The sequence below is a fragment of the Tympanuchus pallidicinctus genome, unplaced genomic scaffold (genome assembly GCF_026119805.1).
Source record: "Tympanuchus pallidicinctus isolate F22 unplaced genomic scaffold, pur_lepc_1.0 scaffold8, whole genome shotgun sequence".
Taxonomy (NCBI): domain Eukaryota; kingdom Metazoa; phylum Chordata; class Aves; order Galliformes; family Phasianidae; genus Tympanuchus; species Tympanuchus pallidicinctus.
Genome location: NW_026294802.1, coordinates 7,546,800 through 7,570,071, shown reverse-complemented (window position 1 = coordinate 7,570,071; position 23,272 = coordinate 7,546,800). Strand labels below are relative to the sequence as shown.

Here is a 23,272-nt window from a genome sequence, read left to right as displayed (position 1 = left end):
AGAACGGGGATGAACACCAGTGATTCATTGTCTGTGTTTGTTTCACAGTTGTTCACTTACCAAGCCTTTTTGGATACTTTGCCGTGTGTTCCCAAAGCATGCTCCCAGTGTGATGCTTTGATTCCAAGGGCAGGTTTTCTCTGTCAGGTTGCAGACAAAGGGGCTTGTTATAGCTGATTAGACCAACAAGGCTTTCACTTTCTTGTGCATGACAAGAGCTCCTTACAATCCATAAATAGCCAGGTGCTTTGAGCAGACAAGAACAGATCTGATCCTCAGCTCCAATTAGTATTACACTGCTGAATCCATACCTATGTCTAGCAAAGACACAGGACAGCTGTGGCATTCACTGTTCTCCATAGGCTCTGTAGATGCTGAGTCCTTAAACAGACTTAACGGAGATTCAGAAGGATAAACTTAGCAGATCTATTAGGCTGTGTAAGCATTTTATATATCATACTCAAATAAACAGGATTCCTCACACACCCAGAGTTTAAGATTGTGTATTCTTTACTGGAGCAGAAATACAGTCAATTTTTGCTGTGTGCATGCTTCATTGTGTATACTTATACATTCCCAGGAAAGCAAAGCTTGCTGTTGGCATTTTCCTCTTTAAAATGCAGAGAAAACATTTGATTTTCAGTTCAGTTTCTGAAGATGCCAAGTCCTGGCCAACATAGCTGCTGCTACTACAGACACCAGCAGTCCACAGCTGCCACAGTTAATTTGACCCTACAGCATCTGCAAGTAGCACCTTTAATTCAATTGGCACTAGTTGAGTTCATAACATTGGTGAAGGAAAAAAAAATGTGAAGCTGTTACAAATTTATGTAAATCCATCAATTTCACCCATCAGACAAGCCCCTCTAAAAACACATTTCAACAAGCTTGGTTTAGAAGTGGCCCCAGGTCAGTAGTTACCTACTTTAGAATGACTCTGTATGCAAGAATTAAGCATGCCCCAAGCTTACTGTGCAACACTTTCTGCCTCAGACATTCTAAGGTTTGAACAGCTCTCTTTCAGTAGCTCAGGGCTGTTCCTCTAGGTTTCTGGGGCCTGAAATTAAAGATATAGTTTCAAGGCACTTCCGGGCAGGATACATATGTGGCCAACAAAGCAGCAGAGTTACATTCTATACTTTGTGTTTCCTGACAGTGAGTGACAGGTAAAGAAAGTACACGTCATTATTAACAACACTGAAGGGGCATAGCTATAAAAAAAACCAAACACTTAGTGCATATCTATAAAACTGCTTTGTACTTTTTGAAGCACTTCGCGTGTCCAATAGGCAACTGAACTATATTCAACATCCTTTTACATTATGTTAAATATTAATTATGTATTTTAATTAGGAGAGGGTCCTGAAAGCAGCTTCAGCCCTCGTTTTTCAGTTGCTTCTATGGCAGTATCTAAATATTCAAGGTACAATGAGATGCTGCAGGCAGGCAATGGAACATCAAGGATTATGCAGTGCAAAACCATAGATTCTAACAGCAACTTTAAAAAGATAATCAATGTTGAAGCTACCTGGAGCAAAACTCAACCTAATAGGCAAGATAATAAGCAGCAGAAGGAGGAAACACTTCTTTTCTTTTTGTGGTCACATGCAAAACAGCATTGATAGCAATGCAAGAAAGTAAAAGAGGAAAAAAGACATTTTCCAGATCCAGAAAAACTGGAACATGGCTGCTGATGTATCCAAGGAAAACACAGAGACTTTTTTTTTTCTTTTCCAACCATTGTTGTTACTACTTGGGTACAGGAAGGCTCTCATGATAAACAAATGTGCTACAGCATCCAGAATACTTCAGATACAGGAATTAATAATACCCAGCAAAACACTAAGACCCAAATGCACTCCCAAGGTGGACTCCAGTATTTCACGTGTTTCTTGTGCTCCAAATGAAGCTCTCATACTAAGCCCCCTCCATCAGGGAACAGAAACTGTGGGTTACAGGTGTTCTTCAGCACTTCCACAGTTGTTATATTGTCCAGTGGGCACTATTTCTTCTTGAGAGCTCTCTTTCCTTCGCCCTTCTTTGGTTTTTCCTTTCCACGGAGCTTTTTCAACCGCCTCATCTCCTCTTTGAAGTCCTGATGCTCATCTCTAAGTGGGGAAGAAAAGAAAAAGTTGCTCTATTTCTTGGAGTATCTAGATGGAAAAGCTCCTTTGAACAGCATGATAATGAAAAAAATACATATCAACTTTCTCAAACAAGCAAGTCCATACTGGAACACAACGCAATGTACTGTGCTACTGCCAGCAGTAATTTTGACTGAAATAATGAGAAAGAATTGCTCTGCATCTTTCAGAACTAACAAGGGTGCTCTTTTCAACAAGAAACAGGGTGTGTGTCCATATTCACACTTGTGCACGTATGCATTTCTTACAGTGTTCTTACTCATTCAAACACAACGGAAAACAAACACAAAAAAGAGCAAGGATGAGATTTCCCCTCTTAGCATCTAACCCAGCAGTCTAGCAATAGCACACTGCTTTTATATGCTCTACACTACGTTCAGGTCATTAGCTTCTGAGAAGAGAGGGGCCCATGGAGCAATAATTAGTACATGACACTGCTCTCAGGTGACTTCAACAGTGAGTTATGAAGAAAGCATCAGCTCCTGTAGAACCTTAATGGGAAAATAAAACAGAAGAGGAGGAAGGTGCTGACAGAGATCATTAACCTTCAATAATGTTTCAATAAATTCTATTTAATCTTTTAATCCGTATTTCTCTGCGCAAAGTTATCTTTCAAAAATGACAGCTGCATTCAAAGTGGCCTAAAATGGCTGCATTGCTATTTTTAAACACAATTTTTCTGAACAAGAAACAAAACGCTTTTAAATTATTATCAGGTCCTTTTAGCCTACAACCCTTTGTCACATGTTTCTAACAGGAAATCTGATTCTCTACAAGCTCCCTATAAAGACAGCAGCTAGAGAAGGAACCCTGAGATTAGGAAGGAAGAAGGGAAAAGTACACTATTATGTCACTGAGGTTTTCTGCATCCATACATAATAAAGTGCTCACCAAAACCAAGATTATCCTGGAGGCAGTCCTTCACAGGCCAAACTGCAACACTAGCAATAGAAATCAATGTGTTTTGATTTTACAAGGTTAGCAGCCAGGTTTTTGAGGCAATTCTTCAGTGCTACCTGACTGAAGTCAAATGACTGCATTTGACACCTGCTGATGTTCATTAGCAGTGAAGTTTTTTTCTACTTGAGAGTGTGGAAATTCACAAAGAAAGAACACAACTGCTTTTGATGAAAATGAAATCAGTAAGGGTACTTACGTCATATTTGAATTTAATTTACTAAAGAATAAAAAGCTCCTCCAGTCAAACACAGACACCTCTTCTAAATTTCAATTATTTTTTGAATGATTCATCAATACAGGCTAACGCTTCTCAGTGCAATTCCTATCTTAAGATTATCACTTCTTTAAAGCACACTCAGAACCAGACCCAGCTCTTCTCTACAGAGCAGCTCTCCTGACATCCCCACACAGAGTAAGAACTATTTCTTAAATAACCAGCTGACCATTGTGACATCGGAAGTCTTTTTCACAGAATCAATCAGACATGAAAAGTTATTTAGACAGCACTCACATATTTTGCTCTCCTTGCCCTCAGTACAAGTGCCAATTTCCATAAGCACCACATTCTGAAGTGGACTTTTTTCTACTCCTCCTGTTCATAAGGAAAAAATTGCAACAGAACTCATCCCCACCATTTCCATCTCCAGTCCTGCTCCCATCCCATAAGCAGGGCACTTACCTGTAGAGACCAAGAAAACGGAGTTTCTTCATGAGGGCATAGTAGGTGTTGTGAGGTGGATACCAGCTGTAGACCTCCTTCCTTCTGGCTATAGGCTGCTCACTGAATAACTTTACAACTTTCATGGATTTTGAGTCAGTTGGCCTGACAACTTCTCCAAATATCTGAGCACTCAGACGGGCCATTCGAAGGGCGTAAGTGGAAACTTTGGACATTTCCCAAAGATGAGCGGGCACACATACACAGCTGGACCTTCCTGCAAAAGGAAACGAGATCCACAATTCTAAGATGATCGAGCACTGCAAGCTATCCCATAATTAAGGCAATCAAGCCCAATTATTGCACACTGCACACATCTGAATACATTCCTTCCACAAAAATCAGTCTAATTTCAATACACACAGTCTTACGTATAAAGAATATGCCAACACTACTTTACATTCTAAGTAGGACATTGCAGAATTACCTATGCTGAATCACCTTCACACCATGCCTAGTTTTTCTTAGCAGTTCTCACCAGCCTGCTCAGGGCTACCTTTTATACTCTAGGCACAGAAGCAATTACAGAGTGGACTCTGTGGAAGAACGGTGTCCCACTGTGACGCTTCTGACTGCCACAAAAGCACAAGACACAACATAAATATACTGGGAAAGCAGCCTGGAAGCTTTGCTTTTGAAAATTTCTCACTCTGTTTAAAGCACTGCATGAACTCTGCTACAAAAATGGCCCATTAACTGCACAAAGAAATAAGTGTTCCTCTGTATCAGTCTACCAATTGATTAAAGACATCTGTCCCATCTCTGTTCCATTTCCTTAACTATTTCTACCAGCTGTCTCTCCATTCTCTTTGCACATCTCCTTACACCTTTTCTTTTTAAAAATGAAATAACTTCTCCACATTGGATTCATTTTGCCCCCTAAAATCTCACATCAGCAGCTGCCCATTCTTTTTAGCTGTCTTCCACCTAAAGACATCTTGCAGCAGAAACATTCTGAGGGCATAAGCAACTATTAGTGGGCCCACAGAGACAGCATCCACAGTCTCTCAAAAGGCTGTGGAAAAGGGTTCCTTCTCTGCTAGTCAGCTCCCTTGTGAAAAGTGACATAAAGCACAAAATGCAATCCTTTCCTGGAGTTTTACAAAAATTCACTTTTGGGATGCAGTGGAGAAGAATAAGACTTCCACAACCCTGTACTTGAAGCTATACATTGTCTGTACTGTGTCTGTTTGAATAAATAATGACATAAGTCTCCAGAAAAATCAAGTGGAGTTTGTTCATGCACACTATGCTTCCTTCACATTTTTAAATTCTTGTTTTTAGAAGCACTGCACAGCTGATTCCAGAAGATAAGCACAAAAAGATTGAGAGAGCATGGAGCTGGAACTGCAGCAATCAGCAAGACAGGGCCAAGTTCATTTTAGCATGGTGATGGGGAACTATTTCTTAATAACACAAACACAAGATATTTGTATACACACATCTACCCTGGAGTACTGATGTACAACTGCCTCCTTTCAGCCACTCCTGTTAGCAAAGCACTACAAGAGCAAGAAGAAAATACAGCATGAAAGCAACACAGGTATTCTGAGCCAAAGAGAATAACGGCAAGAGCAGCAAAAGGGAAGGCCAAGTGTCAGAGCCTCCAAAATAAGGCAATGGGCCTAACAGGAAAAGATAGCTCTGAAATGATGGCAGGGTGGCACTTCAGCTTGTGCATCTATTACACAGGGGAATGATCGCTGACTTGCTAAATCAATCATTTCAGCAAATCCAGTCCTAAATCCTACATATAGAGACAAAACAAATCATCCCCAAACTGACATCACGTCACCGCTCTGAAAGTATTACCAGACTGTACTCAAATGCAAAGCTTGCTTAATCTCTTCCAATTGCAGCCTGAAGATTAAAATACCTTGAGCCCCTACATGACGCAGAGCAGTGGTTTGGGGACCTGCTTTTCACTCAGAATCATAGAATTGCTCAGGTTGGAAGAGACCTTAAAGATCACCAAGTCCAACTGCAACCTAACTCTAACATCCCTCTGCTAAATCACGTCCCTGAGCACCACATCCAAATGGCTTTCAAACACATCCAGGGATGGTGACTCAACCACCTCCCTGTGGAGCCCATTCCAGTGTTTAACCACCCCATCTGTAAAGAAGTGTTTCCTGATATCCAACCTAAACTTACCCTGGCACAACTTGAGGCCATTTCCCCTCATTCTGTCACCTGCCACCAGAGAAAAGTGAACCCCTAAAGGAATCCAGACCATGCAACCAGAGCTGGATACTTCGGTTAATCAGTGGAGTCCAACAATACGTGAGAAACGAAGGTGAAGGCTACACTCCATAACACCCTGCTTCAGGGTGACCTCAGACTCTGAGGCACTGCTGGGTAGGCAAGCCTTGTTATTTCTAGTCCTACACAGGTTTTCTTCCTAACACACCAGCTTGCCTCAAACCACCTCCTTCTGGCTCAGCACAGTCCAGAACCACCCCTTTCCACCTCCACAGCAGCCCCACAGCCACTGGCACACAGCCCACTCCGGGAGCGCTGTCCTCACGAGCCGCGGCCATCCCAGCCCCCAGCAAAGCACCGCCGCTGCGCCCCTCACGGCCCCTCCTGCTCCCCGCAGCCCCTCGCCCAGGCTGATGCTCAGAACGCTGCGGTACCCGAGGGCGCTCCGCGTGGTGCGGATCTGCCGCGCAGCAATTACAGCTCACCCCTCACAGCCCCGCAATGGCCAGCAGGCAGAGCGGGCCGGAAAGCGGAACTCAGCGCATTGCGCATGCGCGGTCTTCATCCCGCCCCGGAGGGCGGCGAGTGAGCTTCCTAATGAGGGTCTACCACTTTTCTGTCCAATGATTGCCTTGTTTAAAATCAATGAATCCCAAAATATTTTATTCCATATAAACATGAATAATTAAAATATGTCGTATAAAATGACAGATTTTATGTGCAATATGTTTTAGAAACTCCACTGAGACAATTCTACTGCCCCTGTGAGGCTCTGCTTGAAACAGGTAAAACATTGAGGGAGCTGATCCCCTCTGCCCAGCTGCAGGGAACATACTTTAGAGCTGAGGCCTTTCCAATGCACACTGATTCTGTGATTCTTTGTAACCATTATTTATTTGTTTACATATCTACAAAGGAGAAGTGTAACCCTGCTAGTCCCGCCGAGGCGGCGGCCTCTTGCAGGGCGGCTGTGGGTCCAGGTCGCTGTCGGCGCTCCTCTTCGGGGGCCGCCGGGCCCTCTCAGGACAGTGGCCAGGAGCGGAGGGGCTGCTGCTCCGGGCAGAGGGACCTGCTGCTGCCTCCTGCTCCGTCTCCTCGCGGGGCCGCTCCGCTTCCCTCGCCGTGTGTGCAGCGGGGCCGTGACTGGGAGCCGCACGATCGTCAGCCCCTGCTGTGCTGGGCTGCTCCTCTCTGCTGGATGTCGCGGTGCTGCCAGAGAGTGCGGGCACTGATGTCACCTGTGGGGAGGCTGTGGGGCCAGGGGCAGGGCTGTCCTCCTGCCCCCTGACTGCAGGGCCCTCCTCCTGCGCCCCACACACGTGGGCGCCCCGCAGACCCAGCAGCCTGTGGGCCTCCTCGCTGCACTCGTGCACAATGGTGTTGATGAGCCTCTGGACGAACGTCTCCGTTTCCTCCTCCATCTCAGGCCACATGAGCTCTATCATCTGCTCTCTGTCCAGCCTGATGTCACATAGAACATCAAGGATGAAGCTCTCTGCTGCCATTACCGGCCGCCAGTCATTGCCAAGGATGACTCTCAGCTCTTGGTGCAGCCTGGGCAGCACAGGGTCCAGGATCTCCTGGTGCTGCCTGAACAGCTGTGCCCAGGTCCGAGGCCGGAGACCGCCCACCAAAGGACCCTCCTCTGCCTCCTCTTCCTCCATCTCCTCATCTTCCTCATCCTCCTCCTCGTCTGCCTCCTCTTCCTCTTCCTCATCTGAGAATGGCAGAGGAGACAGCGAAGGGGATGATGCAGGGCTAGATCTGATGAAGTTCAGAGCAGTGCCTTCCAGGAAGGAGGCAGGTACTGGTGATGCTGGAGGACAGATGATGAAGTTTAGGTCCTCATTGTCATCCCATGCAGCGACCTTGACCATTTCCATGTCCCTCCTGCAGAGCGGGCAGCTCTTCTTCTGCTTGCCCCACTGCAGGATGCAGACGAGGCAGAACTCATGGTGGCAAGGCACCACGTAGGCCATGTCCTGGCATGTATCCTGGCAGATGGCACATATGCATTCCTGCTCTGCTGCCATGGTCCTTATGCTGTGGCTCACTGGGGAGTGAGGATGAGGTGTCGCTCCTCTTCACCAGTGCCACAGGGGTGAATGTTGCGCACTGCAAGAGAGAGAGAGGCCGCAGTCATTCTCCATCCCATGGACAGTCCAAAGAATAGCCCAGGTCCCTCAGCTGGACACCCTCCTGGCCCCATACCTGGGCCACGCCAAGCTCCCCAAACCCTCAGAGGTCCCTCAGGCTGCAGCCCTGACCCTGGCAGCTCCCTGAGTCCCAGCGCTCACCCAACCTCTTCCCTGGGGGACGTGTCCCCAGCTCACCTCTGCTGCTGCACGTGCGCCACGTGGGGCCCCGGCTGCCTGAGGCAGGCAGGCCAGGGAAACGCAGGTGATGGCCGTAGGGACGGGCAGCGAGAGCCGCTGCCGGCAGTGCCCAAAGCACAGCCCAGCACCCAAGAGAAATGCTCGCTCCACCTCCAACCTCGCACACGCGCTCGGCAGGAGTCCAGGCTCGAGATTGACTGGGCCAGGCTCTGCCCAAAGCTGAGCAGTGGTGGTGCTGCATTCACAGTGCATCTCTTGGTGACATCACAGCCTGTTGCTCGGTGATGTCACCACGGTCCTTCTGCCCCCACAGCAGTCAGCCCAGCAGCACTTCAAATTTCTGTATCTGCATGTGTTTCTGAGGCCTTTTAAACATGGCTGCAAGATGCACAGCTTCTAAATTTTGCAGGCTGCCCAGGGAGGTGGTGGAGTCTCCTTCTCTGGAGATGTTCAAGACCTGCCTGGATGCCTACCTGTGCGATCTGCTGTAGGGAACCTGCTTTGGCAGGGGGGTTGGACTTGATGATCTCTGGAGGTCGCTTCCAACCCCTACAATTCTGTGATTCTGTGATTCTGTAATTCAGTTTGCATGAGGGATCATAGCCACTGAATGGCCTTGTCATCAATTTGGAGTAAAAGGTGTCTCTTTTTTGTCATGAGTGTCAGAATTGCATTTATTTCTCATTCAATTAGCTAGGGAACACAGTTGATATCATAAATATTGTACAATGTGGTAGACAGGTGAAGAACCTCATTGCAAATACAATCAATCTGCCAAGCCGTTTCGCTTACAGTAACTGCTTCTGTGTTGCCCTCCTAGGTCTTAGGGAGATGCCAACATTCATATTGGTAAGTATGTGTGTTTGTGAGATGTATTAATGCTCTTTTGGGCTGAGAATGAAATTATCAACTCATAGTGCTCTGTTAAAATGTGAATTCACATTCCCATGAACCAGTGTCCTGCCTCACAGGACCATCTCTTTTCTGTAAAACAGCTGCTGATGAAAATTCCCTACTAAAATCTGCCTTAAAGAAATACGGTTCTCAGGTTGTATTGAAACATTTAACTTGTCAAGTAAATAGGTTACACTGAATGGAAAATAGTTTGATATTGTTGTTCAGCAGTTGTGCTGTGCCATGAAAAATAAATGCCTTTCTAGTTGTGGTGTCTCCTTCAATGCCACTAAAAATGTGGAAACAAGCATGATGTTCATCATGAAGATCTGAAAATGGCTATACTGGGTTTATGTAGTCCTTCTGGAGAAAACATAGATAAAATGAATTTATTTACAGCTAAATATTACAGATTTGCATCAGTGTAAGTGGGCCAGAATTTGCTCTGCTATTTCTACCCCCTGCTTTAGGTATGTTGCCAAAGAGGGCTAATTATAAGACTGACTCACCTCTCCATTCCTGCTCAGGTTTCTGCTACCATTTAAATGAGCCAGGCTGTGAGGCTGCATCAGCTTGTGTTCTCTGCACTCCCACCTGGCTCTTCTCTCTCCATTTTCAGATGCCACGTGTCTTCCTTCACTCTTTCTACCCAGAGCACCTGTCCCCATGCTTGCAGCCTTCCCCATTTGGCTTCCTTTTGGGAAGTGCTTTTCCCTGGTGGGCGCCCTGCAGACCCAGTGACCCAGTGCAGACTCATCACTGTACTGGTGCACAGTGGTGTTGAGTAGCTCCTGCATCAATGTCTCTGTTTCATCCCCCAGTGCAGGCCAGCGCTGACCTGCATGCATCAGAACAGGCTAAGGAAAGAAGCTGGAAAGGGACTCCGTGGTGAATAATCTGCATGTCCTGGTGGGCAACAGATTGTGCATGAGCCAGCAGTGTGCCCTCGTGGCCCAGAAGGCCAATGGTATCCTGGGGTGCATTATAAAGAGCATAGCCAGCATATGTTCATCCTGTTCATCCTGAGGAAGACAGAATCACTGAGAATGTCTCTCTGTTTATGAATCTGAATTGTTTGAGTTAAATTGGTGAGGCAGTCTGTACTCAGTGACAGGACCAGGAGCAACAGATAAAAACTGGGACGCATGAACTTCCGTACAAATAGGAGGAAGAATTTCTTTGCACTTAGGGTGATGCAGCACTGGAACAAGCTGCCCAGAGTGGCTGTGGATTCTCTTTCTCTGGAGAGAAGTAAGATCCCTCTGGACGCTTTCCTGTGTGAGGTACTGTGGAGCAGGCGCTCGAGCATGGGTTTAGACTCGCTTGTCTCCAGAGGTCCCTTTCAACACCTACAATCCTTTGATTCTGTTATTCTTTAGAGATCCGGTGTTGTCACCTTTGACTGTACAAGCGTGGTGCTCCAACATGGCTAACATAGATGTACAGGTCTTCATTAGTTTGTTTCTTCTGCCTTTTTTTCCTTAAAATTACGTTATTCCTCTTGTTAGCAGTGTAGAAACATGCAAATATTGTTAACTCTGAGCTTTAAATAAAAATGTACTCCCACAAGTATATATGTTCATTATAATGTTAGTGTCAATATTGGGTTCTGAGGAGAACTGCATGGGAAGCACACAGCTAAGGTTAGCATGTTTGTCAGGAAGGCACCACACACACGCGTTTAGAAAGGTATATCAAGGATTCAACAGTCAACAAAGCAACGACTCAACATATCTGCAAATCTGCAGAGGTGAACGCAGTCTGGATTGCAACCTACATAGCCATAGGTGTCCTTGGGTGCCCATCTGAGCCGTTTCTATTGCACTCCTTCATCTCCGTGCAGCTTATTCACCATCGTACAGTGCAGAACACTGGGGTGGCTATGGAAATGGGGTGCATAAGAGCTGGGCCTCCGGCTGTGCAGACTGCTGCACTGAGCCACCTGTCTGATCAAACCAAGTTAATGATACCTGTGTAGCACTGGAAGCGTGCCTTGAGTCTTTGCGACTCCTAAAGCAAATGTCCCTGCTCTGAGCATTCTACAGCCCAAGCTAGACTTGATGTGCTAAGGGATGATAATAACAGGGAATGGAAGGAAGCAGGAGGGGTTGACAGCAGGAAAGGGCCTGTGATAAGCTGAATTTCATGGACGCGTTGCTGGAGCCTCCTGAGGTTTTGTCGTAAATAGAGCAGAGTGTTCGGACTTGTCAGCAATTGTTTAGAAGCAGATCAGTGGCAGACAGGTGAGCTAAAATGTTGAAACTCATTCATCAAATGTTGAAATGGGGAAAAGAGTTAAAAGAGAATGAGTTGATGTGGGGCTCAGAGGCAAAATGGGTGTTGTGAGAATGGGGGCTGTTAGGAAAAGAAACTAAGGGAGGGAAGAGCAGGGTGGATCACAGCAGAGCAGCAAAAAGAGGAAGTGGGCTCGTGATAGAGTGCACAGGAGACCTTGTTATAAATTGTTGGTGATAATTTGGACTGGAATTTGTTTGATTGGTATGGAATTACTTATCTGGTTAATTCATCCTGTGTATATGTTTTAGCCATAATTGAGCATTTAGAAACCTTTAAGTATGATTTTGACAAAATGCAACACAAGCTTCTGTTATTTTGTCCCAAGAAGATAAATGTATATCCAGAAAGAAGAAGAAAAGACCAGGATGAGAGTTAGCCCATTGGCACTTGTTTATTGACACATTCAAGGAGAATCTGAACTTACTTCATTTCTTCTTGAAAAAGAGACAGTGGGGTGGTTCCAGTAATGCACAGTAATCAACTTCACTCAGAAATCTTATGCTTGAAACTATTATCTCATGCTGTAAGACGATTTCTAACATCCTCTTCTTATAAATATTGATATGACAGAACAGTCTTCATCTGAGTCAAACGGAGAGACCCTCTGAGCATTTGGTAAAACTGCATTGGCTACATATGTGTTTATTCATTTTTTATGTGATCATGATTAATTTGTGAACTTCAGTTGTATTATGTTGCACAGTGATTCAAGCTGAGCCATGGAGACGTCTAGCAGTGCAAATCCCTCTGGAGACAACGTGTTGTATGAAGAGGCTGGCAGACTTTGGGTGGGCAATTGAAGGATATTTTGACTTTAAAATAACTCATCAAAATAATGTCTCGGAATGAAATCTACAAAGATGCAGCTATTAAATGCTGCAACTCCAACTATCTAATACTGGAAACACTTGGGAAGAGATGCAGCATAAAAGAAAAACAGAAATTACTTGTATCTTGAGCTTATTGCTTACCCAGGCAGCTGGCTACTGAGGCAGCTTTCTCACCACCTGGGGAAACAGAGCAAGGGTTCTTCTTCTCTCTCTTTTGTGATGCCTTCAGACTGATGCCTGAAATGGTATTGACAGTTCTCTAGAGGAGCTGCAGCATGTCTCTTTTAATGGAAGATGAGCTGTTCAGCATAGCAGGGGGTGCACGAAGCTGAACAAGCAAGTGAGTAGATCTCCACACATCTACATGTTTGTAATTTAGATTGACTAATCTGTACTTCAACGGTATGTCAGAGTAGATATCAGTGATAGATTTAAATGAAGTATTTAAGGTGGAAGAGAAGGAGTTTTTCTTTGTGGTTAGACCAGGGGGCTGGGAATAAGTATTGTTGAATCTTGCTTTATTCGTAACTCCATTGCTAACTCACTGAATGACCTTAAGCAAGTCAATTAACCTACCTGCCATTTTATTCCTCTGTAAACTGGGGATAACAATGTTTCCTTCAGAAATGAGTTGTGAAGCATAATTGATTCTTTAAAAAGGGTTCAGCTTCCCCTAGTGAAAAACTTACCACACAAGTTGAACATTATTGTTTAGTTTACCAACAACAGGCATATATGCAAGAAACTTTTAAAGGCATCAGGAACAAAGGCACATTTTCTTGGCTGGAACAAAGTATTAAAGGGAGGAATGAAAGAAAAGAAAAGAAAAAAATTAAATGATGGAATCAGCTGAAAAGAGGAGAAATAATGGACACACCTGGCTTACTGCTGATAAGGGCTCTTGTAGTTTCTCCCCCATCATCCCTTGCAGAACTCATCTGAAGGGACATCCATCAAGGTTTTAAACGGGGGAAAACCAGCTGTCCATCTCTAACTCTGTTTGACCAAGTGTAAAAAAGAAGAATGAATGAGAATGTTCCAGCAGTAAAGGAATTCTCTCTTACATAGAGAATGTGGGAAGATCAGTTGAGTGTGTTTGAGTTCACGTTTCTGTTTCTACATGCTGAGATGGCCTACTCTTGTCAAGATGCAGTCCTGGATCTAAATCACAGAGGGTGGTGACACACTGGAACGGGTTGCCCAAGGAGGCCCCATCCCTGGAGGCATTCAAGGCCAGGCTGGCTCTGGGCAGCCTGGTTTGGTGGTTGGCGACCCTGCCCATGGCAGGGGGGTTGAAACTAGATGATTGTTGTGGTCCTTTTCAACCCAGGCCGTTCTATGGTTCTATGATTCTATGATCTCTTGGGTTTGTGGGCTGTAGGCTCCCCTGAATTTCAGCAGCTACTGATATTTTATGTCCATTTGGCCTTTATGGTGCATTCCAGAAGAGATTTTTCTCCCTGCTTTCTTGATTTGGTCTCTCCCTCTCTTAGTGTATGCTGACCATGCTTCCCAGGATACATCATCAGCTCTCTGGGAGCATCTTCCATACTCACTGCCTCTATTTGCATGTCAGCAGGTTTTGCAAGATCTGGTTGGACCCTCAGGTTCCCAAGTCATCTCAGTGGCATTCTTTATAGTTCTAAATGTTATCAAACAGCCTCTCCCTCTTCTAGCCATGGAAACAGACAATCCCCTTGAAAACTTTTTGTTTTAGTCTGGACTTTCTTCAACCTGTGAGAGCATTCTATTGTGCAGCAGCTGGGTATTAGAAGTATTCAGGATCTTCCTTATCGCTGGTTGTGTCTTGTCTTTTCAGTTGCAGAGGGTTGGTTTTTATGTTATCTATCTAGTTATTTTCCACTCAGTTCATTCTCTCACGCATCACCAATACCCAAGATGAATAAGTCCTGCTCCCTACGAAATATATGAATATATATTTCGAATATATATGAATGTCCTGCTCCCTACGAAAGCTCTCTGGACGTCACTTTACCTTTCTCCTGTGAAGAATTCCTCCTTCAGATTTTATGGCTGTGACTCCCAAAGTTCTTTTTTTTTTCCTTTTCTTCCTTTTTGTCCTTGAGAAATGTTGTACCTCAACTCACTTCTCTGGAAATGAAAGAATTGGTTTTTTTTGCAGACTAATCTCTTTAACATGCCTGTTGCACAGTCGGAGCACAGTCACCAACGTTCAGTACTCATCATTGTTTCCTATTTGGTGGATACTTTACAGCAGAATTGAATAAATGCGTGTCTGTCGTGGCACAGAAGTTCTCAGCAGAACAGCTTCAGAGTGTGAGCCATAATGACTATATTGCATATGACTGAATACCCCAAAAATGTTGCCAAAAGCATTTTAAAGTCCTCATTTTCCCCTTCTGTGTTAGGTAGTCTGCACAAAGTACTCTGTGGAAGCATGAAGATCTTTTGTTGTTGTCATTTGCTTGTCCTGAGTGGCTGAGGCTCAACCCTGCTCTACGAATGGCCTTGTTACATTCAGTGCTAGCACAGTATTCAAAGCACAGCTTTGCTGCCCTGGTCTTAGAGATGCCATCCTGCTGAGCCATCATTACACCGAGCTTCCTGCAAGCATAGGAGATGCCTTGGAGAGTTCTTCTTATATCAGTTAAACAGAAAAGCAGCAAACTGCTAATGAGCTTCAAAATCCTACTGTACACAGCCTGATGGCAGCAGCCCCAGTCTGCCCAAGAAATGAGTGAGTTCTGCCCTGAACAGGATTTCTGCAAATGGCAGCCAGACCATCCACTCACTGCTCTGTAAGCATCTACATTGTTGCTGCAAAGCACTTCAAGATGCTCAGCTTCTGAAAGGCGCTTTAGAAGAGAGACATCAAGCTGTAGGTTTCTGTAAATGCTTCATTCTGTGTGTCAGATTTAGTAGCACAGTACGTTGGATTGCAATATTCAATGAAAAGATAACAACGGCGTGTGAAACTAACCACTCTTGTGGTTTTAATTCAGTGTTGACAGAAAAAGAGCAGTCATTAAGGAGCTGCTGCCATCTCTTAGAAAATGTGCACTGGTAGCAGTTCTGTTGAAACGTATAGATTTTCTTTTCCTTTATTCTTTGTTAGGACTAACAAACCATTGACAATTGCATGGAAACGAGGTCTTCTTAAGAATTCATCCCTTCCTGCTGTGTGTTTCCCACCTGGAGCTACAAGCCTCTCTTTGTGATCGAATCAATTCCTCAGCAACTAATTGTGATATCACAGTGCTAAAGTTTCAGATGGGAAAATGAACTGCAGAAACGGATGAACTCTGGAGAACCAAATACTTCGCTTTCACGCAAATATTGCTGGTAATATTGAATGAGGAAAGGTAAAAGCAAAACTGTTGTGGTCAGCAGCACACTTATATCTAAATAAGGCATTTGTCACCCAAGACATCTGCTGCTTTTGTGTAGATGCACAATGTCTGAACGTTGTATACACCTTTATACATATCTACCTTCTTTTTTTTTTCATTCTAAGTGAGGCTACTCAGCTAGGGCTTTCACAGCCAAATGAAATATGTGAAGATTGAAGTCTCCTGTATCATGTTCCAAAATGGAGGAGTGCTTTTAGAGAGTGGGATTTTTCTAAGCAGGTACTATTTTGAGGTTTGAGTGCCAGTTTTCTTTCCAGCCTGGCCTGTGATGATTATTTAGCATCTACGAATTCTGATTTTCAACTGATCCTTGCTCTTCTTTTGTGACTAAAAGAATTAGCAAATTGATTTATCATCTAGGAGATAATCACAGATATGATTCATTACCAAAGACTGCACGTCTGTCTTTCAGGGGATTAGTTCACAAACCACTGCTGATGTAACCTGTGTCCAGAAATCTCTCTGGGCACAAAGAGTTCTGAAATCTGGCAGAAACTTAGGGGAGGTTGTGTGATCACTGTGATTTGCCATGTAAATTAATAGTACTATGTGTGCAGCTGTGCATAAGACTCTACGTATGCAATGATTATTAATGAACTACAGTAAAATCAGGCTTATTCAGGCTTTAATATATTGATAACCAGTGCGTTAGATGTAGCTTTAAGAGTAAAAGTCACTCACTACAGAATATTGGAAGCCAGGAGTTTTGAGTTTTTTGCTTTGAATCAGTATTCTTTTGCCCCAGTAACTCAAATCTGTCATCTTGAATTCTTCTCACTTGATTCCATAATGACCTCAAAATTATGAATTTTAATGAAAAATAGTATTTCCTGTTTTCAGCTGAGCTCAAAGATGGAGATGTCAGGGAGCCGACTTTGCTTGGTAGATGGCTTTAGCAGCAAGCAACTGTGCTATTGAACTGCTGCATTCAGGACGTTGTCTTCATCACTGCAGTAGGCAATGGTTTATCCTGGGATTGTTTAGCTTGGAGAAGAGAAGCCTCTATTATGGCCTTCCAGTACTTAAATAGGATGGGAAAGGCTGTTTGGATAGCGATAGGAAGGGCAAATGGTCTTAAACTGAGACAGGGGAGGTTTAGGTTAGATATTAGGAGGAAGTTTTTCACAGAGGGTGGTGACGCACTGGAACAGGTTGCCCAAGGAGGCTATGGGTGCCCCATCCCTCCAGGCATTCAAGGCCAGGCTGGATGTGGCTCTGGGCAGCCTGGTCTGGTGATTGAAACTGGATGGTCATTGTGGTCCTTTTCAACCAAGGCCATTTTATGGTCTGTATTCATGATACTATGTTCTACTAAGACCTTAAGAAAACACCAGAATGTCCACAAAATGTTGTTCATTTGCATCTTGTGTTCATGAAGATACATGACCAAATACTGATTTTTACACCAAGTCACTTTCCGTTCATGCCAAATGCCTGATGAATTAGGGCTTTGCAGCCCAGGTATGGTGGCTGTTTGGTCAAGAGTTTGGAAGCTGTGTAGTGAGCCTAGCAGAGGAACACAGCTAGGAAAAGTCATAGCCTGAAAGTTAAGGTAGCTGAGTTGAAATTTGTAGTTGGATTTTAATTTGTTCTTTTGCTGGAGCTGCTAATATGAAGCTGAGTGAGTCAAGTAATTGCCAGTCTTCACAACCGATGTCCGTGTGATCCATGTTTTCTGTGGATTCTGTTTCAGATTCTCTTGCACTGATTGGTAGCAATACTGACCATGGTGTGTGGAGTCAAGGAGACTGGGAGCTGTCTTCTAAGGAAGGGAAGTGCTAAGTACTCTGAAAGTTTTGGTTCCAAGCTACTTTAATTGAGCACCCCAAATACCCTGACACGTTTGGAAATATTGGCTTTTATCTGCATTTCTCAGCAGGGAACTGGGAAGATAATTTCATTGATGTTTGTAAAAAAAAACCAACCCTGCAAACATTAGAATGAGAGCACCGTTATAGAAAAGCCCGTGAGGAGATTAATCATTCTGTATTCAGTGCAAGGTCTGGATGCTCTGTGGTAAATGGTACATGCGCCTCACGTCGGGGTGATAAGGATAGGAGAACATTTGAATAGCATTCATTAAGTGAGCAACATCCGTCCTTTGCACTGAAAAAGAAAGGAGAACCTTACCAAAAAAAAAGAAAAAAAAAAAAGAATGCAATGAGAGATTGTAGCATAACGTGCATGTGTGAGAGGTGAATTAATGTTGCATGGGTGGGCTTAGATCTAGTGTTCACTAACTTGCTTAGCTTTGCAATTCAAATGCTTTTTGTAGAGATGCAGCAAAGCAGAAACCTGTGGGAGTTGTCAGGGGAGAGGGCAGTTGACAAACTTCTGTGGGGTTTTGAGGTTCACATCTACCCTTACAGAGCTTCTGCTTGGTTCTCAACCCCCTCAACACCCTGCAGTCTGTTGGACTGATGGCTCAGCTGTTTGTGGGAGTTGCTATGGGAAGCTTCTGTGTGAGAGGCAGCATCGTGTGCGCCTGTGTTGGTATGGCTGGCATAATGGGGATTCACTCACACCGGTATCCAAGGTGCATTTGGATGATAAAAAACATTAGTAGATATAATTTGCCCTATCTGTGTTTGGTTTGATTGCTGTCTTGCATTTTACATCCTGTAATTAGAGCAGCCAAGTGCCTCCAGGGTCAGCGCAGCTCCAGGTAACATAGTAGTAGCGGGAGCTCCTTGGGCTCCAGCAGAGGGAAGGATGGAGCCCGTGTAAATGTCACGTCACCTCTTGGGAAATGAAGAGCACACAGAGAAGGGGAATGCCGTGGATCATCTCTCCCTGCTAAATAAATCCAATCGATGGCACTGATCCCAAGCAACGGGGATTGTGGTGGCTTGCTCAGTCCCCTCCCCCACTAGATGGCACTGAACCCTTTTTCTTTAATAGAAATAAAAAAAAAAAAAAAAAAGAAGAGGGAGAAGAAAAATATGGTGGAGGTCATTTTGATGAATAATAATAAAAATAATAATAACCCGAAGAAAAGCAAATTGCGATTGGTCCTCATGAATTCTGCCCAGCACCTACGTGCACCTCCATACCTGCCCTCCTGTTTGCGGAGGAGGTTTGGGAGTGAGAGGCGAGGGAAGCCGGGGGCAGCGCTAGCAGCGCTGGGAGGCAGCGGGCGAGAGGCAGGCCTACTGTGCAGCATAACGGCAGCGCTGGGCACTAACAGGCAGCAGAGCTCCTCACCAGCAGCTGACCCCCAGCCACACGGGCTCCGCTCCTCTGTCCCGTGCCTGCAGGCATTTTTCCGTGCACCCACGTGCGCTGCCTTCCCCTCTGTATCACCGAAATCGCAACCCGCAGAAAGCTAAAACTGCGCATTCACAGCCCGATTCGTGTAAGATCGATGAATTAACTCCCGTTGCCAAGGCATCCTTAATTCACTGCAGGGCGAGGCTGCAACGTGTGTGTGGACTGTTTTTATTTAAACGTCTTCCTCCCCACTCACATTCATCTGCAGGTCGACAAGGATTATTTCCCCCCCCCCGTGGCGAGGTGGGTGTGGGGTGGGAGGAAGCGAATCTCGTAATGATCTGTTTGCACTGGGAAGGGGCTGCCGGGAATAATCCCGAGGAGAGGCAGAGGAAGGGCTGGTGATGCTGCATCGAGCCGTGCTCTGCCCCTCCTGAAAGGAAGGACATGGTGATGGTGAGGGAGAAAAGTGTTTGATCCTAAGAGTTAAAGTGGAGCTCGCCTGAAATCCAACACTTTCTCCTACATTAGTGTATTTAAGGTGACTCGCAGGAGGATGTAGCTTGCCATCTGATCGAGCTACAGATACAGGCAGAAAAACAAAAATGCATGGAGACTGCTGCTGAAATACCTTTTCAGAGAAAAAGAGAAAACCTGGAAGTGCATGCCCTTACCCCCAGTCTTCCAGTTCTGTAGTCTAAATAGAGAATAAACCCTGCTGCACCTACTCTAAATCCTGCCTCACAATGCAGCATTAGATCCATGAAACCATTAAACCAGCACCTGGTTCCTGCTTCTTAGTGGATGATGGATTCTTCAATCTCAAATCCAACCATTCCATCAGCTGAGAATGTTTGGTAAAATCAGGCTTATTCTCTGCTCTCATCCACCAGCTTGGGTCCTGATGCTGAGAACTGACAAAGAAATCCAGGCACACTCATCTCTGTATGGGTGCCACAGAAGAAACCTGTTGTCCATCTGCTTATAGGATCCTGCAGCTTTTTGACCACATAGCTCTAGATTTTTCCCCCCAACGGAAGACAAGTATGGCTGCTGCAAGCTTATTACAAAACTTAATTGCTTGAAAAATCCTGTTCTGGAAGTTGATCCACCTAAGCTGAGCTGTTTTATTTTATTTTTTTAAGGCTTAGACCCCTAGAAATGTACCTTTATTATGAACCACAAAGCGAAGTTACTGCTAAACATAGGTAAACTGGTGCCTTGTTTCAACAAAACAATCAACTTTATCTGGAGCTTTCCAGGCACGGTTAATATTCATAACACAACGCTGAAATTTCGCAATCGAGCTGTTTTAGCAGATGCACTCATCACTGCATCTCTGGCTTGCACTTCCCAGTGTGAGCTTCTCAATCTCGTTTGGGGCTTTGACAACATGGCGCACTGGAAAAGAAACACGGTTTAGTGGGAGACATGTCTTTACATGGCTGGAAATCCCACTTTGCAGCTGAGGTGCAAGGAGATGTGCTGCCTTTTTTTTTTTGATGTAGGCTTTTGCAACACTCAGTCCTGGGGAGACACGGGGCTGTGGGCTTCTTGGTGCAGTAGGAGCGACCGCGTTGTTTGCTGTGTTATGTGCTGTGGAGCCTGTGGGAGCCAAACACTGGGTGCAGTGGGACCCTGCTTCCAGCCCAAGGATGCGCTGGTGCTTACAGAGCAGGGTGTGCCAGGACACAGAGCTTGGGATGCAAGGGAAATGATTGTGCTTATTTCCTTTTTGTACAGCATCATCCAGGGTCTGGAGGCCTCGGTTTTCTGGATCATGTAGAACCCAGGTCTCAAATCCAAGGTGTGCTCGTGCTTCGAGTTAGAGAGGAGGTGGGGTCAGAAACAGCCACGGTTGTCTTGGGTTTGGGTGACACAGCATAAGGTCTCGTAACTGAGAACGAGCAGGATCCACTCGAATCCAGGTTTTACATTCTCCCCTTGTAAGAAAGTAAGGCTTCAACATTTCCTGTCTGCAGAGCGGTGCAGTTTATCTTTAAGGAGGCCAGAGAAATAAGAAATGAGTCTCACGTTGCATGGGTGACATCACTGGCTTTTGGCTCGGCGCTCTGTATTCTCTGTCTGTAGGCTTTAGCCAAGGCTGCAGGGCTCGGTGTTTGAACAAGGAAAGATTCCCAGGTGTACGGAAGATTGGATCCACTCTTATTTAGGTTAAAAAACGGTGAAATGAGATTTCTAAAGCTCGTGGACTCCAGCGCGCCTTCTGTTGCTTTTGATCTCTGCAAGATGGGTGAGTTATTCCCATTAGAGAGAAAGCGAGAGGAAATTTAAAGAGGAAAAAAAAAAAAAAAAAAAAAAAAGATGTCTGAATACATCTCTGCTGATGCCGAGGATACGTCTCACGTGAAGCTGCTGAGCTAAAACCCTCGGCTCCTCCGTCGGAGATCAGGCCATATGGCAGAGAAACGGCGCAGACCCAGAGCTGTTGACAACTGTTAGGGGCTGCCTTCCCCTCCCCGCCTGAGGTGTGCGGCGGTGTTTTTTTTTCGCCCCTGGTTTGTTTTGGTTCCATTCCCCGCGAGCTCCCCGCCCCGCTCCCGAGCATCCTTCCAGCCGTACGTAGCCCTGCCTTCATCCTGCAGATGCTTCACGCGCCCGTGCGCTAAGAAAGCGGCGCGCGACAAACCGAAGCGGCGCTGACGAAGGAAGGCGAACGAACGCCGGCGGAAGGGGGTGGAGGAGGGATGCCGGGGCCCAGGACCCGTGCCGCCTAGCGGGAGCCGCCTGCCCGCCTCCGGGCGGCGCGTCCGTAGGCCCCGCGGTCCCTCGGCGCCTCCCGCCCTGCCCGGGCGCCCGCTGCCACAGCGCGTCGGGCCGCCGCTCGGGCAGGGCTCCGGACCGCCGGGGCCGCGCCGCCCGAGGGGAGCGCAGCCGGCGGGACCGGGCGAGCGGATGGCCGGGCCGGCGGGGAGGAGCCGAGACGGTTCGGAAGCCGGGATGTCGGCGGCCGCGAGCGACTGAGCGTCTGAGCGACTCGGGCCGAGTCCGCCGAGGGAGAGACGGAGCCGCGCTCTCCCGCGTTGCCAGCCGCAGCCGGGGAGCCGGCGCTCCGGCCGCGATTTGAAGCGCGGCGGCGACGGATCGCTGCCCGCCTCGCTCCCTCCCCTTCGACCCCTCTTTAAACCCGAGCCGGCCGGCCGGACGATGCCCGCGCCGAGCGGCTGAGGAAGAAGAGACGGGTCACCCCTCGGCGCCGGGAGAGCCCCGCTTCCGCACGGGAGGTGTCCGCCCGCTGAACTTTCTGTCCTGCGGGGCCGGGCTGGATTCACCGAGCCGAAAGCCATCGCTCCCGCGCCTCCCGGCCGGCCGGACCCATAGACATTAACGGAACGGCCGCAGCCGCCGAGTCCCCCCGGGTTCGCTCCTCCGTGGCGAGGGCGGCGGGACGTCTGCGCGGGCGGGAGGGAGGAAGGCTGCGCTTCTCCTCGCCGCGTCTCCTCCGCAGGGGAGGGGAGGCCGACGAGCCCCCGGGGCACGACTTGGGAGCGCTCCGGGCGTCCGTCCGCAGCGTGGATGTGAGCCGCGCGAGAGGGGATGCTCCAGGCTGCCTCTGCCCAGTGACGGCCGGCGGCTGCTCCGGGGCTTCGGCGTGGCCTCGCGGTCAAGGGCTTTGCCTGTGGTGAAGATGTCCATGGTGTTCCCGTGAAGCTGAGGTATGGCTGCTGGAAGGTTGCTGCTGTATGCTGGCCTCTCTTTAGCTTTGTGTGCCCTGGGCATGCTGGCTGTGGCGATCTGCTCTGACCACTGGTACGAAACTGATGCCCGGAAGCACAGGGAGAGGTGCAAAAGCATCACCACTAAGAGAAATGATCCTGGCTTTATTTACAACTCCAACAACAACCTGCCTCTCAGGGCCAGCAGGTCGAGGTTGGACCGCTGGGAAGGGAAACTCCTCTTGGCAAGGAACAGGAGGCAGATCTTTGCCATGAGTGCGGTCGACGAGTGCAACAGACAGTACAACTCAACCAACATGGGGCTCTGGAGGAAATGCCACCGACAAGGATTCGACCAAGAGCTGGAGGAGCTGATTGCCAAAGGTAAGGGCTGTTTTTACCAAATGCATGTGCTGGGCCCTCCCGAGCTGAGCGGGAGCTGAGCAGAGCCGTTTGGGCTCCCAGGTGGAGGTGAGCATCCCTAGCCAAACCTTCTCCTTGTGATGGGTAAAGCGCCTCGGCTGGGTGCTGCTTCCCAGGGCATCGCCAGGGCAGTTTCCTGTGGGGTCTCCTCCATGGTGATGTGGGGTTTGGGAGCGAGGCAGCAGTGG

General features: G+C 46.8%; 2 protein-coding genes across 7 annotated transcripts in view; one reads left to right on the top strand and one right to left on the bottom strand.

Annotated features, from left to right (window-relative positions):
- Positions 1 to 492: 492 nt before the first annotated feature.
- Positions 493 to 6,620, bottom strand: MRPS33 (mitochondrial ribosomal protein S33). Of its 3 annotated transcripts, none has more exons than XM_052668872.1 (3): positions 6,510 to 6,620; positions 3,784 to 4,039; positions 493 to 2,108 (listed from the first exon to the last, which is right to left on the bottom strand). In XM_052668872.1, exons 1-3 carry the CDS (start codon positions 6,574 to 6,576, stop codon positions 2,003 to 2,005), a joined length of 429 nt encoding a protein of 142 aa, XP_052524832.1. In that variant the 5' UTR covers positions 6,577 to 6,620; the 3' UTR covers positions 493 to 2,002. The 3 variants fall into 3 exon arrangements, with proteins under 3 accessions (XP_052524832.1, XP_052524834.1, XP_052524833.1); XM_052668874.1 differs by having other exon boundaries at positions 6,459 to 6,566; XM_052668873.1 differs by lacking the exon at positions 493 to 2,108 and adding an exon at positions 2,115 to 3,696.
- Positions 6,621 to 21,870: 15,250 nt separating this feature from the next.
- Positions 21,871 to 23,272, top strand: part of TMEM178B (transmembrane protein 178B) — a 231,063-nt gene continuing 229,661 nt past the window's right edge. For 2 of the 4 annotated variants that reach the window (XR_008202972.1, XR_008202973.1), the window contains exon 1: positions 21,871 to 23,045. Coding sequence is in view for 2 of the 4 variants with exons in the window: in XM_052669577.1 (XP_052525537.1) it covers positions 22,664 to 23,045 (382 nt within the window). In the remaining 2 variants the exon portion in view is untranslated. The remainder of the gene's footprint in view (positions 23,046 to 23,272) is intronic. The other 2 variants (XM_052669577.1, XM_052669578.1) reach the window with 2 other exon arrangements.